This window comes from Molothrus ater, chromosome 3 (genome assembly GCF_012460135.2).
Source record: "Molothrus ater isolate BHLD 08-10-18 breed brown headed cowbird chromosome 3, BPBGC_Mater_1.1, whole genome shotgun sequence".
Lineage (NCBI taxonomy): Eukaryota > Metazoa > Chordata > Aves > Passeriformes > Icteridae > Molothrus > Molothrus ater.
Genome location: NC_050480.2, coordinates 99,433,332 through 99,451,261, shown reverse-complemented (window position 1 = coordinate 99,451,261; position 17,930 = coordinate 99,433,332). Strand labels below are relative to the sequence as shown.

The window sequence follows — 17,930 nt, the reverse complement described above, 5'->3', positions numbered from 1 at the left end:
GCTATGCATAATATGTTCAAAATGAGGTCGGACAGAGCATACAAACTGGAGGTACTAATCCACTATTACAAATCAACTGAAATAATCAAATCACTTCAGTTGCATATCAGAATAGATGTCCAGTAGTCATGAATTCTACTTGCTTCAAAGGGAATAGGAGTCAGGTGGTATTTGAAAGTCTACCCACAAGTAAAGATTGTTTCCCACAAAATTATCTGGTATAGATCAAAACTGAGTATTTCAATAAATATCCATAGTCTTGTGCTCCTAGCTAGGTGATAATAGATCCCTCCCCATGTAGTCTGGTTGTACATGCCAACATGCTGGGTCAACTCCAGGGAATAAATACTGTGATATTGAACTGCTGCTCATTTATACTATTGAAGATTATTTGAAAATACTACTTCTATATCCTCGATGCAGAGTCCTTGCACACTTTCTCTAGATTGCATGAGCACATCTGATGCTGGATACCATCCATGAATAGTTAGCTTAAGTTGTTTTTAGGCCATAGAATTAAGTATTATTCACATACACATTCCTATATGCATATTGCTCAATTATAGATGAAGAAATTACATTCCCTACATGCACACACTGTAATTTGTGAAATAGCAACATAAAAGTTAGAGACCAAAATTTAAGCTTCTGCAGAAGTAACTGTATTTTTTACTTTATTTGTATTGTATAATTACTATGTATTTCTTCAAAACATTAACAACTTACTCTCCAACAAGAATGATAAATACAATGTATGTGACTCTACCACCTAATGATTAATAGGGTCTTTTTTATTCATGAAGTCAGATGTCAGACTCAGTTGAAAAATGTGTATCATCTTATATGTATTTATTCCTAAGCCTACTAAAATTGCTTTCCACTGCTACAGATGGATACAATAACAACCACTTTTCACTGTTTTTTGAATTAACACCAGATGTATGTCAAATGATGACCTTAAACTTCCTGAGTTGAAAATTTCATTTAAAACTTGACAAATACACTGGATGCCAGAATAACACAGTAATAACAATTCACATGAAATCTACTACCTCTTCTAACCAGACTCCTCAAAAAAAATCCTTAAAGCTTCAAAATAGCCATTGGCCTTCTGTTGCCTGGAGAGAAAAACTGTACAATTTTTCTTTGTTTTCTCATAATCTTTTAATTTTTTAATGTTCTTTTAATTAAAAACCTATACACTATATTTTCCTTTATGACGTATTGCAAGGTTAGTTGATAATAATTATTTGAAATACTGTTCTTGCTATTCTTCCTTAAATTTCTGAGAATATTACCCTGTCACCCAGGAAAAATTTAGGATGTGCCCATGATCAGTTCCCCACCAAAACAGAGCACTTCATTGTCCTTCTAAGTTATATAATAGTAATAAATGAGTTTTGCAGAAAAAATATAATTAAAAATTGCCTAAAAATTAAGGTGAGCAGTTAATAGGTATATCACAGTCTCTTCTGGGTCCTCTATGTGCTGGTTTTCATTGTAAGCCATTTTACTGGCTGATATGCCACCCACTTCAACTCAGCTCATTTCTTGAATAATTAACAGACTACAGTGGCTGCAAAACTAAGAAACTGGAAGAGAAAGTGAAGTTATAGGTATTTCTTACATACAGACATACTTCTTACATACAGATATAGCAGACTGTGCACCAGAAATAGCCTGTGTTTTCTCCTGATTTTCCTAGTTAAAAATTATGAATGAGGCAATTGTTCAGAAAATGAGAAGCAGTGTACTTACTGAAGAAAAAACACTTCTAATTTACTCGTTCATGTTAAGGACTCTATTTTCCAACAGATTTTAGGTTACTTTAGTAAGCAGAATTATTTCTTCAGGCAGAAATTAACTGTTGAAGAGAATGTGTTCACAGTAAGTTTGAGCAGTAACTCACAGGAGACTCTACAGTGTCGCTTTTTTTTTTTGCACTTTCCTTGCTGTAAGTGAAGCCTTTATTCTAGAAAAAAGAATCTATTTTTATGCATCTGAAGAATGCTCCTACTGTCTTCAGTAAAATCAAACAGATTGCATAAAAATCTAAAATATATACAAATCCTTGCAATGCCTTCATGAAATTCCTAATTGCCAATCATCTCAAGCAGTTATACTTGAGAACTATTTATTTTTAGTGTTGTTTCAGACTAGTACCTGTTTCCACAGAGATCTCATTTGAGTAAGAAAACCACATCCCCAAAACCCAAAAAACTTTGTTGTGGTTAGTGTCCTTGGTGACTCATTTGTTCACTTTATGACATAAATGCAGTCTTCATAAACAAATTGTACCATATAATAGGTAGCACTAGAGTGTTAGCATTTCTTTTTCTTAAACATCATATATTTTAAAAACAGAAATGTGATAAATGAGAAAAAAGTTCCTGCAGGCTACTTATCCAAATATAAGTAATAATATGAACCATTACAGATGTAATCACTCCCTGTAAAAAATAAAGAGCAGTCATGACTGCAGGACACCTGATTATGGTCAGCTGGCAATACAATCTCTGATTTAGGGGAAAACATCCTCAAAGTACTTCAAAACTGCCCAGTCTTGTTCTCCTGTAAAAACTGGAGTCTGGTTTTGGGATGTTATATCCAAGATGTAGGTATCATGAATGTTCTGTGTACTGGATGTGTCTATCATAGCTGCAAAAACACAGTCCAAGAGCATCATTTAAAGAAAGGGGAAAGGGAGAGAGGTAGAAAAATACCACATTTTGCATTGCTATATCTATTTAATCACACTGATAAAAACACACCACACAGGTAGTAAAGAAGAAGCAATTAAATCACAAAATAACTTCCAGAATTTTTTTTTCCAGCTTACACATACAAACACCACCTTTACAACAGCATACACTGAGAGCATCAAACTAGCCCACAGGGGAAAAAAACCTCAAGTTATTCGAAACTGAAGCTTGACCCTTAGCAACACTGAAGCCACTACTGCCAAAGTACTAAAGAATTCTTCAAGTAACAACTGAAGTTAACAGTGACTGCCAGAAAAGACCAAGCATAAGTGCTGCTGATGTAACAACACAGTAACTTGAATTAAAGATAACTCCACAACTCTCTTTAGTCTGTTCCAAGCCTTGTTTGTAGTGGCTGTAATACTGCTCACATGCCTTTCTTAAATGCATTAAGTAGCTTGTTCTACACCTTATCAGTATATCCCCATCATCCTTTACCAGGAAATTGATCTGTAAGCAAAACTGATTTTTATTTTCTTTCACAGGGAAAAGCCATATATATGGCTTTTTGAGGCAGGGGAGGGGGGAGGTAAGACAGGGGAGCTGATATTGATCCAGCTTTCTAAACATAAGAACACAATTTACAATAAAAACTTAGGAGCGTATTTCCATTGGGAAAAAAGTTATCTTTTCATAAAAGCGTAATGTTACACATTTTGTTTGTTTGTTTTTATACAGGACAGTACTACACATTGATAAACTAGTTTTCTTATTATGATATGTTTGGAAGTTTATGCAATATTTGCATACTGTCTCTGTGAAACCCAAATCTTTCCCATGATGATGATGATGGCAAAATTAGCCATATTTTGTCACGTGGATCGCTCATCTTAAAAGGTCCTCCTACGTGTGAGCACACGTGTGCATTCTTCATGCAACAAACATTTGGTTTCAAGTATCTCTTATTCCATAGTGACTTTCTTAATTCTGTACAGAAATTTGCAAAGAAAAGTGGATGTGTGAGGCTCTGCTTTCACAAAATGTGCAAATACCAGTGAATAAAACCCCTGTTTGCAAGGTGTAAAAAGATATGTAGGTAAAGAGAGCTCCCATATTCAAACCAACACCGTCAGAGCAACAGCTGAGCTGGAGAGGCTTTTCCAATGCCTTTCAAAGTTTTTGATCAGTTTCTATATTAAGGTGGTGATCCCAAGAGTGCAATAGCTACCTTTTTTTAGGTATTTCAATTTCACTAACTTTACAGTAGAAGTTGTGATCTTACTAATGAAAAAAAAAAAAAGACAAAATAGTGCTTTTAGGGAACCTATTTTATATGCAAACATTTAGGATTAAATAATTTACCCTGGAAAAGCCTTTTTTTTCTAATTCTTTAAGGAAGCTTCTGGTTTTAGAAGGATGAGGGAACATTTCAACACCAACCTACAAGCAGCGTTAAATGCTCTCAGTTAAAAAAAATGCACTTTTACTGAGTGCCTCCCTTGAACACTGTATATCTAACAGTCTGCTCACATGTGGGTTTTGGGGAAATGCAGGGGACATAGCTGAGTGGGAATCCTTTCTAGGAGAATGCCTTCTTTCCTTTTCCATCTCTCTCTGACTGGAATGAAGGGACTTGTCCCACTGTTTTTCCAGCAGTACCTTTAGCCAAACATGAAAAGCATTAAAGGGCAAATTCTGTATCACAGAATTTTTTATCGCTTCCAAAGTACTTCAATGACTGATCACAGTGATCAGTCACAAAAAAAAAGTCAAACTGTTTTCTCAGAAGTTATTTTTGAGTCTCCTTCCCCAGAATATAGCAATCAATATTTCTGGTACCAGTTAATTCATCTCCTGTGATACCATTTGTAATACAAAGCTCAAATTAATAGATGCCTCTTGCTATTAGCATTCGTTTCCTTATCTGACTATAAAGGTGTTTTGAGATTACAGCATTCCTAATACCTTAAAAATGCAAATAAATAATATACTATTTAAAATATTATTGTTTCTTCGTTGCACTATCTGCTATTAAAAGTGATCTGTTTGGCATTTTTCTCTTGTCAGCTCTTAGATGAAAGAAACCAAGTCTATGCTATATAAATAGGTTTTTATACTGACATCACTTATTAATTCCTCTCTCTGTTTTGAATGCCATTTTTTGATAATGGGAGAAAAAATGGGGCTTTTTCCCCTTTTATTAATTTCTTAGGTTCAAATGCTGGGTTTCTGAATAATCTAAAACCCCAGTAAAAGGGTATCCTGGATAGAACTAGGAGTATTTCTATACCTGTGAGCACTTTTTGGTATACCTAAATCACTTCTAAATTCACTACTTGTGTAGTGCTAACAAGAAAGATATACAAGAGTACTGAAGTTACTCAACCCAACTCAGAAATCTGAGTCTTCAGCTGGCAATCCTTTCTTGAACTCAGAGCTATTGCAACTAGATTACTGGAGATTAAAAAAAAGAAAACCTCCTGAAAAACCCTGCAAAAGCCAGTTTAAAGATGCTGTGTTTTAATGGGCTGCAGCCAAGTACAATTTGATTGCCCTTTATCTGCACAGCCTCTCTAGGCATCCTGGTCTTTGGCTTCACTGTTCCCATGCTCATAAAGTTTCTCCTTTTATCCAGGCTGAACATCTCTTGCTCCAAGCTACACCTGCTGCCTCTTATTCCCCCAAGATGCACCACTGTGAAGTGTCTCCTCAACACCTCCCCTGCAGACAGTAGGGAGGCAGCCCATGGGTCCTCTGGAGATAACTCTTCCTCCTGGCTTATTCAGTCCAGCTCCCTCAGCCTCTCCACACAGAGCTCATGCTCCAGCCACTGGTGATCCTGGCAGTCCTCCTCTGAACTCATTTGTCTGTGTCTTCCTTATATTTGGAAAATTAAAATTAGACACAGAAATGTAGGCAACCATTTTCTACTGGCAGCAGATGAACACATTGGTTGCCCCATCATCATTTCTTTCCCAGCTTACATATCCCTTATCTTGAATGTGAAGACAATCTCTGCAGTTTCACTCTAGAGCAGTCTGAGTCAACTTTCAGACCAAGAGGACAAATTCAGCATTGTGGAGCACTAATGCACCTATCTCTGCTCCTGCAGACACAACTGACTCCAGGCACTTGGCTGTGAGCTTGAGCCTAACGAAACACATCCTTGCAGAGACATGGTGTGTTCTGGTAATCTGCTCCTAGGGAACAAAAATAGAATTTTCTCTCTTCATTGAAGAACAATCATGAGAGGATTTGTAGAGATTCCCTCCTCCCTGTATGTCATCCTGCCAGTATATCCATGAGAGAGCACTTTTTCTGTACCCATCATCCTATTATTTTCTTCTGAAAAGGAATCCTTAAAAAAAAAGATTGAAAATATCTGAAAACTTGATAGCTTTGTTTTTGTTTTCCACTTTTTCCCCCATCATCTCTTCCCTCTACTGAGATTCCAAAAAGCATAATAGTGCTCTGAAAGTCATCTTGCCTTTTCATGCTCGTATCATTTCTAAAATATTAAAAAATGTGACAAATGCAATTATACCTGAAAGAAATAAACTATCTCTTCTTGCAGAGGCTGGAAGAATAATACAACATGATTTGTACAAGCACTAAGCTAATTGCAGTGACACCACTTCTGTGCTACAGTTCTGTTAGTGTCAGCACTTACATTATGAACCCCTCATTCCAGGGTTTATAATTCTGCTCTATGTTAGTTAGTGGCTCTTCCAGGAGCACACAACAGAGTTGTTAATGGCTTCATTAGTGACACTTTCCTAAAAATGGCTTAAATTTTAAATCACTTTTAAATTTTGTAACTCCTGTGTCTGCTACATGGTGTAAATCGCAAACAACTTGTAACTAAAGCAAGACAATTCAGGAAGACAAAACCCATCCGAAATGTAATGTATATGCTTGGACTTAAAAGTGCTTATTTTTGTGAAAGTTTAGAGACAATAATTGCTGCATATAATGACCATCTTCACTACCTTCCCACCCAGACAGGATATCGGGGTTTTCTGGAAAACTGAGGTTTCCATTAAAGAAATATCTAAATAGTTTCATGCGTAAGAAGAGAGTTTCATAAGCAGCAAATGTCAGGTGATGTTTTGGCAATAAAGCTACCAAACATCAGTGTTTTAATTTTCATATATGAACACATTTATCTAGAAAAATATGCTGTGATTTCTGATATCTGTTGAAATACTGGATACCTTGGAAATCTGCAGATAATCTGCTCACTTCAGTATATTGGTTATTTTTAGGCAACAAGACAATTCACTGGACATGCTTCACTGAGAATGCAGATTCCTGGGTCTAAAAATTACCAAAACAAAAAAGCACTTGCATCATGTTGGAACATGACATAAAACATGGTCTTAATTATATCCACTTTCTTATTTATATTTAAAGTTACACATTTACAGTATCTGGTACCTATGTGAGTAACTGAGATAAAGTTTTACAGCTTACACAGAAAGAATTCTATTTCTTCCAAATTCCACTTTCACTCAATCATAAAAATAAGTATTTAAAGCAATGTGATAAGGAGCAGCCTAAGGCTATAAAATCTGAAACAATATCCCAGTATATAAAGAAAAAAAAAAAAAAGCAAGAATTTATTGCTGCAAAAGCAGCAATAAATTGTTCTCTTTCAGAAAAAAAGGTCTTTTTCTGGTTTCTGCTACCCATCAGGTGTTTTTTTTCCTTAATAAATGACAGAGAAATAACTTATTCAAGATTTCTTTAACTTCTGAGAAACGTGTTTATTCTTATTATCTTACTGAACAATTCTCTATAGGCTGTGTAATTTTTCTTTTAATATTGCATTAAGCATTGCTTCAGTGAATTTTCCTTGGGTAAAATAAACCAGGTGAAGAAATCTAATTCTCTCTTGCTGAGTTGACATAGACAATAAACAGTTTCTCTCATCAGTAGATGGTCTATCAGCTTGGAAACCAGTGATTAGTGAGCAAATGGTGTGCAATTATGCTATGTATGCCATGGTGAACATTTCTCGTAGTAGAATAAGTCATAGGTGACAATATTTACCTTAGCGCTACCCACTCCTTATCTCAGTAACAGGATTATGATCTCAGAAGGTAGATGGAAACACATTTTTGCTACAGTTGTCACCTGTTCTAAATTCATCCTGTTGAAACAAAACTGTGACTTCATATCTAGGAAAAGTGACAGAAGACTTGTCTCCTCCTTGTCTTCTTTTAAGAACATGTGAGTGACAAAACTCTGAATTGCTACATTTCTTGAAATGAAAGAGGGATGCCATGGTTTCCTCTCAGTATGTAGTATTTTCCTTCTGACTCACAATCCCAAACCACAGATATGTAACAGTTAAAAAAACCCAAAGATAACCTGTGGTAACCACAGATAAATTGGTGGTTCTACTGTTAATAGAAAACCTAATTCTATCAAGTGAACGTGCTTGCAATTGATTCTTTGTGCTCCTGCAAATGTTTATATATTGATCCTACTACCAAGCCATGTGGGCTAAAAATGGAAGGCACGTTTTTAATAAATTTTTATAAAACACAAACACACACATATATATGCATGTATTCTATTAAAAACATGAAAGATAGATTTATGAAACAGATTTCTTCACTATTAGAACATATCCTTTGCATTTGTATTATGTGGAAGTGTCACCTGTTTATTTTGTTTGTTAATGTGAGTAAAAAGCAAAACAGGAAAGAAGGTGGCTGAGGTCAAACATGCTCTAGGCTTAATATCTGCAACTCAGCAAGTAAGAGCATTTTCAGCATAAATTTCTTTCATTACCATATTCCTCCATATGCCAAGATGTTTTAAAGTTTTCTGATGATGTGAAAGAAGCATTAGAAACAGCAAGAAAGCCACCAAAATCTATGACGCTGCAAAGGAGTTATAAAACTATTCGAAGGACAGTCCTGAAGAGGAGGAAACCTTGTCACTGAACTAACTGCTCCAGAAAATTCACAGTCACTCTGCTTGGGGCACACAGGCTCTGGAGAAGGCTGCTTGTACGTTCTTGTTGCTGTAATTGGCCTTCTCCTATGTGAGGAGTCATACATGACCCACAGGGCCATGTCGTTTCCAAGCCTTTCATAGGGAATCAAGGCAAGGTGAACATCGACCTTGTGCAGTCTTTTTCCCTAGAAACTATTGACCTCAGAGCTTGACTTCAGCTCAGTTTGCAAGAGGAAGCTATTTCAAAGACAAGTAAGATCTTTGAAGCTTGAGAACACATAGAGCTGGATAGAAGAACATGTTCAAACTGAGGCAAAGGCTGTGCCTTATGCTCATGCCATAGGAGATCAGAAAATCCATAGAAGACAAAATTTTTGTCATTATATCCATCAGCAAAACATCAAATCAGAGCTCACAGCTAAGCAAAAGACACAGACACGCTCAAAAAAGCTTCCTTAGCTCTGAAGTTCAAGGAACTGCTTGTGTACTTAGGCACCACTGAAATTTGAACTGTTCCATGATGAGCTCTATTACCTCCTGTCTAGTCATCAGGTCTATTGCAAAAGGATCAAGGCAGAGTATTATCTCTTGTGTTAATATTTTATAAGTAATTTTCAAAAATTAGATGAGAGTTATTAGAAATTACATTAATGACTACTTTGAAGTGATCTTGTAGCACTACTTCAACAGAGGAAAAAGCCTGAAAAGCCACAAAACAGATTTCATCTTCAGCTTCAAGAGGTAAAAGAAGACTTCAGGAGTGTCTGTGTAAGATGAAACAATGTATTTTCTTTCAAGAACTGATTAGCCCACATAGATTCTTCACTTACAAAATGTTTGATCAGTTTAGACTAGAATAATGGAGGTATAAGAAAAAATGACCAGCAGCAACCTGTTGCAGCAATTTTGAAGCACCTGACGTGCATTTTTTCCTTTAAATACTGGATCTTTTTTCAATGTTTGAAAGGAAGTAACTGTTTTAACAGCAACTTTAACAAGCTTCCAAAACATTCTTTAAACCCTACTTTGCTTAAAGTTATCAGTTTACTGTTCTCTCATTCTCTGCTAACACATAAGACAGTAACATTAAAAAAATTCATGACATTTATGCTGCACTATATTTCCTTATTAAAAATATTACTGTTGTTATTAAAAAATATGTACATGAAATAGTACCACAACTAAAATAAGTAAAATCTCACATCCTTTATGATAGCGGCATTTCAAATGGAAAAGCTGTATTGGATATGGCTGACTGGAGTTAATTTTCTTCATTACAGACAGTAAGGTGCTGTGTTTGGGATTTGTGCTAGAAGAAGTGTTGATAGCACTACAATGTTCTACCTATTGCTTGCACACACTTCAAGTTTTTCAAACTTGAATTTCTAAGGACATAGAAAAGCCCAGACACATAATAGAACCAATTTGCCATAAAGTCTTCTCCTCTACTGCCCTGCAATTTTAAGATGTTGATGTTATAAATGTTAACTAATGTAACTGGCAACTGATCCTGTTAAAAGCTAGAAGGAAAAAAAGTAGTAACAAGTCATCCAAACCTGATCACAAACAGGTGAACTTTTTGATCAGTACACAAATCACTGGCTTAGTTCTGCTCCTGCTGAAGTCAAAGGTACTGTGAAAAATCTCACTCTAACCAACAGCTTGCTTTACAGTTCTCACAAAGCATAGGTCCAATTTGAAAGCTTTAGTAGATACGATTCTCTGTGTATTTAGACACAAAGTTTAATTTTTACTGTTCACTATCTTTTTTAGTCCTTAAGAGGCAACATAGATTAAGTGGAAGTGAGGTAGATTCTATTTATCATAAACCATCAACAGACTTGCTTGCTGAACTCCCCTCAGATTCCAAAAGCAGATTCCTTTGAAAATACTGAATTTGTACTGATGATACTAAAGACAAAGTTTAGCCCTCAAATAATTCATTAATACCAAGAGCAGAGAAAGAAACAATGCTGCTGTAATTGCAAAGAAAACCCCAAGTATCTTTGGGCATATGTTGAGCAAGTGTCCACAATCAATCATACACAACCAGTGTTTTATTAGCATGAAATCATGCTCCTGATTAAAGCTGTTCGTTTAAGGAGGGTGAATTTTTGCCCACTCTCACACTTATTTTATTAAAGTGGTGTTAAAAATTATATTTTTCTTTCCCCCTCAAACAGGAATAATGAAGAATAATAGAGAGGAATGTAAGACTTTTGGTGGCCTAGAAAACATGAGTCATGACCAACATTCCCAAAGGGGAGTGGCTAGGACTTGTCTGGATTTCACATAGCTCCTACCAGCTACCAACTTTCTCCTGCTCATATTTTATTTGTCCCGTTTTCTACCTACATTGTGTTTTCTAGACACTCAGCTCCTTGGAGAAAGACCAGTGTACTTATTAAATGTATTGAGTACAAAGGGTGTTTCCATCTTAGTTTTTGCCTTTGAGTGCTCTGCAATAGGAAACGGTAAATTCCAACTACTCTAAAAGTCTGCCTTGAAATATGGAAGGCAATACCACTCTAACAGCACTGAGTAAATCCCAGTAAATCACTAAGCAGCAATTTTGTGTCCCTGCCTGTAATTTCAAGAATGAGTTTAGGAAGAAAACAATAAAGGATGAAGGCTGGACTATGTATTTTCATGTATAAATAAAGGGAAGATACCTCGTGAGAAATCTTTCACCATCATGCAATCAAAGGTAGGGAAAGAAGCCCTAATGTTGGGAATATTTTTTTGTACTACTTGTTTTTAACTATGTTAATGCTGTTTTAATTACACTGCTAAAGATTTATATAGCCATGGATAGTTAAATGAAACAGAAAGGCAAATCTCTAAATTCTAGTTGGAATATTCTTTATTCTCTGCAGTCAGGAACAATTTTATGAAACAATTTTTAAAGAGGTCTGAACAGAGCAGCATTTCTCAGCATGATAAAGAAGGTAGCTAATGCTGTCAGAGCTGATTTCAACAGCAGTGTTAGGAAAACAAATAAAACATTAAGAAAAATGGGGACAGAAATTATTTTTATATAATAAAAGGTATCTCCTGTAACCATTCAAGAGCTCCACAAGATTGGCATTGGTCCTAGAAACATTAGACTCAGGGTTCATTTCCTAAACTTACCTGGAATAGTAAGTAGAGAGATGGATGAAATATCAGGTCCTAAGTAAGTCAGGGGGGGAAACACAAATTGTGTGTTATTTTTTTTCTGTATTTTACTGAAAGTACAATTAAAGTATTTGTCTAGACTTTCCAGATGTCTGTTGGCATCAAATGGAACAGAAGATTTGTATCTATTTTGGGTCTTGAGTACTATCAGAAATACTGAAAAACTGCACTAAATAGCAGAATTGCACCACTTGCAAGAAAATTTCAGAGAAGTAGAATGAGTTTTGAGGTTTGAGAAGTTTTGCCTCTTCTCTCAGCTTAAGTACAGGAAGGTAACTACTTTTCCAACTTTCCTCTCTTCAAGTGTTCACGTATTTCATTTCACTTTTCAGAACTAGTTGGACAGTTCGTACAGGAAGGGATTTAAAGAAAATATCTTGGTTATAACTATTTATTTGAAGCAAAAAAAGTCAACTATAGTAGAGGAAATGTATTGTACTTGAATATCTGTACTTGAATATCTGTGTATAGGCTTTGCCCCAGGAGGTCCCAGCTGTCCTTGATGGGCTGCAGCTGCGATGTCCTTAATTGGGCTGCAGCTGTGACCAATGAAGATAACTGGGATAAAAAGGGGGTGGGTTAGCCAGTCAGGGAAAGCCTTGGAGGAGCCCTGAACTGAGAGAGAACAGCATGCAGAAGAAGGAGTCTGTGCTGTGAAGGTCTGCAGCTATGAGAACACACCAAGGAGGTATGGACTTTAGAAATCTGACAATAACAATATGGGACTCTAGAAATAGAACAACAACAGTCAACAATCCTGAAAAACTATAATCTGAATTTTGAAATATTTCCGCTGGTCTATCTAAAATATAATTAATGATCAAAATTGAAACTATACATTAATAGGGAATTTGGTAAGAAGCAGAACTGAGATATTAGAAAACTTAAAAGACCCCTCTTCTAATATCTGAGTGCTTAATAGGGCCTGGTATTTCACCACTGAATAAAATTTGTTGAAGTATCTTTTCATTAGATTTTTATGAATCTTAAGTACACTTTATATAAATTTTCTGGAATAATTTTCTGTATATCAGTGGCTCCAGAAATTGGCATTTAATGGAAAAATCAATTACTAATAAATTCCAGATTAAACACAGTACCTGAAGTTTTTGCCCCTATTATTTCTGGTGCTGTGTAGATCAGAGATTCTGAGTGACAATTACACTTTAATTTGAAAATTTAATTGGCCTCAACTAAAAAGGAAACTTGAAACTTCTCCACACATTTATAAAGGTAAAGGCATTATTTTGTTACGAAGATGCATGTTCAGTTATTTCATTAAGACCAGGTTGGGATAGAAATCTCTCAAGATATATGAGAAAGCATTCTTTATTTATACAACTATATAGGATCAATTTCAGTACAACACACTGCATGTAAATTAATAATTTTCTGTCTTCCAATGTTCAGGCTTCTCTTTAAAGAACTCAGTTGAAATACCAAACCAGTGAAATCTTTAGATTTAGTCTGGCATCAGTCTAAATTCCAGAATCTTGCCAAGTAAAAAGGTTTTTCTTGTCCTACATAGGAGGAAAAAACACTGGCAAGGCAAGTAAAAATCTCCATTCTGTAGTTAGATACTTTGCCCTTATTCCTTTTCTAAAAATGCTGGAGTTTTTATAATCTCCTGAAACATCTACAGGATTAGTGAAGGATCAAATGTTCCTCCTGCCTTATGCAACAACAAGGTACTTATTTCATTAAAACAATATAAATAACAGAAGTCATGGCTACGCATTCAGCTCACTAACAGCCCAGGTCCCACTTCCCTTTGCAATTTTCTATTTTCTTGTCATTCCATTTAATTGACATATTAGTATATCTTATTCTTCATATCTTACTTAAAAGTAAACTAAACACACAAATCACCTGCAGATGATTAATATTACAACAGTTGTTTTGAAAGCACAACAGCAACTATCAGGTTGAGAGAAACAACACATGAAAGAATGAGAATGCTAAATAAAAATCATGTTACTTGTCTGAGTTAGACAAAGCCAGAATAAAAAAAGTTCACCCTTCACAATGAATTCTTTAGCGCTGCTGAGTTGGTCTAATTTATTTGCTTGAAGTCATGGGTTTATGAAGCATAAAACAATATAAACTAACAATATTTGGTGCTGAATCTTTAAAACAGTAACAGATGCTGTGCTGGTTTTGACTGGGGTAGAGATCACTTTCTTCAAAGTCTGGATCTGTGTTTGAATTTGTGCTGAAAATAATGTTGATATAATACAGATGTTTTTGATATTGCTGAGCAGGATTTACAGTGTCAAGGCTTTTCTACTCCTCGCCCAACCTGACCTGCAAGGAGGCTGGGGGTTCTCAAGAAGCTGGGAGGACACACAGCTGACCCCAAACACCAACAGGATATCCCAAACCATACAGTGTCATGCCCAGCATATAAAGGTGGGAGAAGGAGGAGACATCTGGAATGACAGCATTTGTCTTCCCAAGTCACCATTAGCTATGATGGGCCCTGTTCCCTGGAGATGGCTGAACACCTGCCTATCCATGGGAAGCAGTGAAGACATTCCTGATTTTGCTTCACTTCCATGCACAACTTTTGCTTTAGCTATTAAAGTCTTTTGTCTCAGCCCACTGTCACTATTCCATTTCTCTCCCATCCCACTGGTGCAGGAGTGAGTGAATATCTGCATGGGGCTTGGTTGCTGGTTGAGGTCAAACCAAGATGCACTGCAATATTTAAGACTTTTATACACATACTGTTTACTTTTAACTCATCAGCTATTTCATATATCTGCACTCACAGAAAGCAAAAGAAATTAACAAACTGAGCTATTCCTAAATGGCTGAAACCCAGCTGAGCTGAAGGCAGGGATAATGAGGGCAGAATTTCACCAAAGTCAGCAATATTTTAATTTACAATGTGTACTAGACAAGTTTGCGAAGAAGAACTTCTTTTTTTATGTGCTACATGAAGCTGAGGCTTTAAACAAGCTCTCAAATTCTTAAACTGTGCAAAGGAACAAATTTGCAAAGCCCAGTTTAAATGCTCCTTAAACGAGTTATCACAGAAAAAGGTAGGAACTATAGAAAACAGTAAAAGCCAAACTACAAGAAAGTAAACAGCAAAAATCTGTATTGCCATGCAAATGACAACGTTTCCCACCAAGTGTCTAAACCATTACTTTTGTTTCTCAGCAACAAGAAAATTTCAGATTTTTTGGAGTTTTTTTTGATTTTTTTAATAACCTACTCTTTTCCCATATCTGATGTATTGGAAATAAATTCACACTGATCTGTGCTGAAGTCTTTTTAAACAAACCCTGAAGTATTTTCATGCAAGCCTTAGGTGGAATTCAAATATCATGAAAGTTAATTTAAAAAAAAGGCATTATGGGACAGAAAGAAGGATCAACAATCAACAAAGACATTGCATCACTATTTCAAGAGAAATTGTGACTGGATTGGTTAAAAATATCTGCTGCATAGAGGAGTGTGTGTAAATGAGATGCTGTTTTTACCTGGGCTACTGGTATTTAAGACAATTAATCTTCGAAGAGATCATTGCTGGTGTATCAACTAACACCCCATCTCTATTTTAGATCCCTGTTCTAGAGTAGAGGAAAGAGGCCTGTGTCTTTACCAGCTGGTAACATAAGACAGCTGCTGCTAATCACAGCCTTTCATATTCTTTTCCTTTTGTCTGCACCAGACTGTGGACACTTGAGTAGAGACAATTTCATAAGGCTTATTCTGCAACTTCAAGAACTATTTAGCCACTAGAAGCATTTTGTGTTAACTTTTGCTCAAACCTTAAAATGCTGCTGCTGACTCTACAGCTGTCATTGAAGCTTAGCCTACAGACCATAATAAATTTTTAGGCCAAAGGTTCCCTTGGAGCAATTTGTATTTTTACGTGAAGTTAAAGTAAGTGCAAATGTCTTCCAAGAGCTGCCCTCATTCCTAAACAGAGAGCCTGTAAACTGTTGTCTTACATGGTTTTTAACTGGGCAGAATTTTTTTTCAACAATTGTATACACTTGGACACTTTCTGCATGTTTTCAGAACCCTACTTACCTAGCACTGCCCAAAAAAGCTGTTCAGCAAACAATGAATAAATGATTTATAATAATAATCTTTCAAATAGAAATGACTCCTAAGTGAAATAATATGATAATTATCTTAGCTGTTTATAAATAAAAGGTCAGATCAACTGCTATTAATAACATATTCTACCAAATATATAAAACAAATCCTCTTAATTATTTTCTAGGTTTTTTTCATTATTTATAAAGCAAGCTGAAGCAACTGCTGTGTGCTGATTTGCCTAATGTATACAATTACTCAGAAAAGACAAGACACTCGATCAGAGCAATCAGCTGTTTGATACTAAGTGTAAATGCAGTCCTTGAAAGATAGTTCCTAGAGAAAGTATCAGGAAACCTGCAGTTCTGGGAATAATTCCATGCCAAGCACAGAATATTGCTAGCAAATCAACTACAGAAACCCTGCAAGAGATTATTCTGCGTTATTGAATAAGTATTTCATTTCCATCACACTGATTTCTTTTGCTCCACCACTCAAAAGCTGTAAAAAAATGCCTTATATCTTTTACTATTCATTAATTTGACACTTTCATTAAAGTAAATGAAGCTAATTTAATCACATTCAGGTGCTATATTGGATAGATGATAGTATTTTGTCTTTTAAACAGTTTGTCTTTTATTCTACTACCTTCATCAAACAGTATTCTGAATAATTATCACACTGCTGTTACGAAGTTACAGCACTATTACATCCTGAATAAGAACTTCAGGTCACCTACAGCATTTACACAAAATACCACAAATCAAGGCAAAGCACCTCAGGCTATGCAGTAAGAAAGTGATTCCTTATAGCACTGTATGTGTTTCTAAGGTCTTTAACATTTGGATTATTACATTATCTCAGTTTTATAGTCACTAGTCAGGAGGTAAGTGTCAGCTGGAATCATTGAATCTCAATTTTTTTTACACCTTTCATTTTGTTTGATGAGCTTTTTACCAATTGTAATTTATTGCTCTGATGAAAGTATAAAGCAAAAAGCTCAAATTGTAATCAAGGCTAATGGTGAACCATGTACCATGTGATAATAAATCAGCAAGGAAAAACTACTCTGGAGACAAATAGAGATCTTTATAATTTCAGAATGAATACTATTGGAATAAATGTTTATGTAAAATTAAAAACTGTATAAAAAAACCAAACACCCAAGTTCCAAAAAAAACCAATAATCTCTTATAAAATACAAAATTAAAAACTTCCCATGAGTAGCTAAATTTTGCAAGAAATAAAATCCTTTTTCTGCATTAAAGTATGTAGCAATGAGAACTAATAAGAAAGTCTTAGATGCTAAAACATTTGATTTTTATCAACAGCATGGAACATTGTCAGTCACAGCCTGCAGTAATCCTGATACTTGATCTTTTAAAACTTACTACACCGCAGAAAATCCCCCAACTCTTCTATGAGGAAGCTTTGTGGAGTTACTGGAACCTTTTATTCTTGAGCAACTGGTATTTTATTTTATAAAAGGATGATATATGTAAAAAAAAAAAAAAAACAAACCAAACCTGAATTTGAAAAAAAATCTCATTCACTTTAATTTTCACTTTGAATTGAAAGGCCCTGAGACAGAAGCTAAAACATTAAGGGCTAACATGCAACAGATAGGTTTATATAGAAGCTTTTTTTTTTTTGACTACCACAAAGCCTGCATATCATGACTCAATAAAAATGGTTGTGTGCAACTTTTTCATAATTTTATTAATAAATATCAAACAAGTGTTAGACTAGATTTACAGTACCTTTGGATATTGCTTGACAGGGATCAGAACTCTCTCTGACAGCTTTATGTTTTTGTTGCTGATAACATCAAGATATTTCTTTTCTTCATCTTCCTTCTTGCCTTCTGAACCCTGAAATTTTTCCATTTCTGAAAAATATCACGAAACAGAACAATCAGTGACATGGTAGGTGTCATCCTTAGGAAGTTTAAACTTACACATTCCTACCCAGACCGTGCACTGAACACCTGACAGGTGTTCAGCAGTCCCGTGACAGGGACTGCTGTCCTTA

At 35.5% G+C, this 17,930-nt stretch overlaps 1 protein-coding gene across 9 annotated transcripts in view; it reads right to left on the bottom strand.

Moving 5' to 3' along the window:
- KHDRBS2 (KH RNA binding domain containing, signal transduction associated 2) overlaps nucleotides 1–17,930 on the bottom strand; it is a 339,493-nt gene that overhangs the window by 261,760 nt on the left and 59,803 nt on the right. For all 9 annotated transcript variants that reach the window (XR_008508260.1, XR_004979862.2, XR_004979866.2 and 6 more), the window contains exon 2: nucleotides 17,660–17,787. Coding sequence is in view for 1 of the 9 variants with exons in the window: in XM_036379472.1 (XP_036235365.1) it covers nucleotides 17,660–17,787 (128 nt within the window). In the remaining 8 variants the exon portion in view is untranslated. The remainder of the gene's footprint in view (nucleotides 1–17,659; nucleotides 17,788–17,930) is intronic.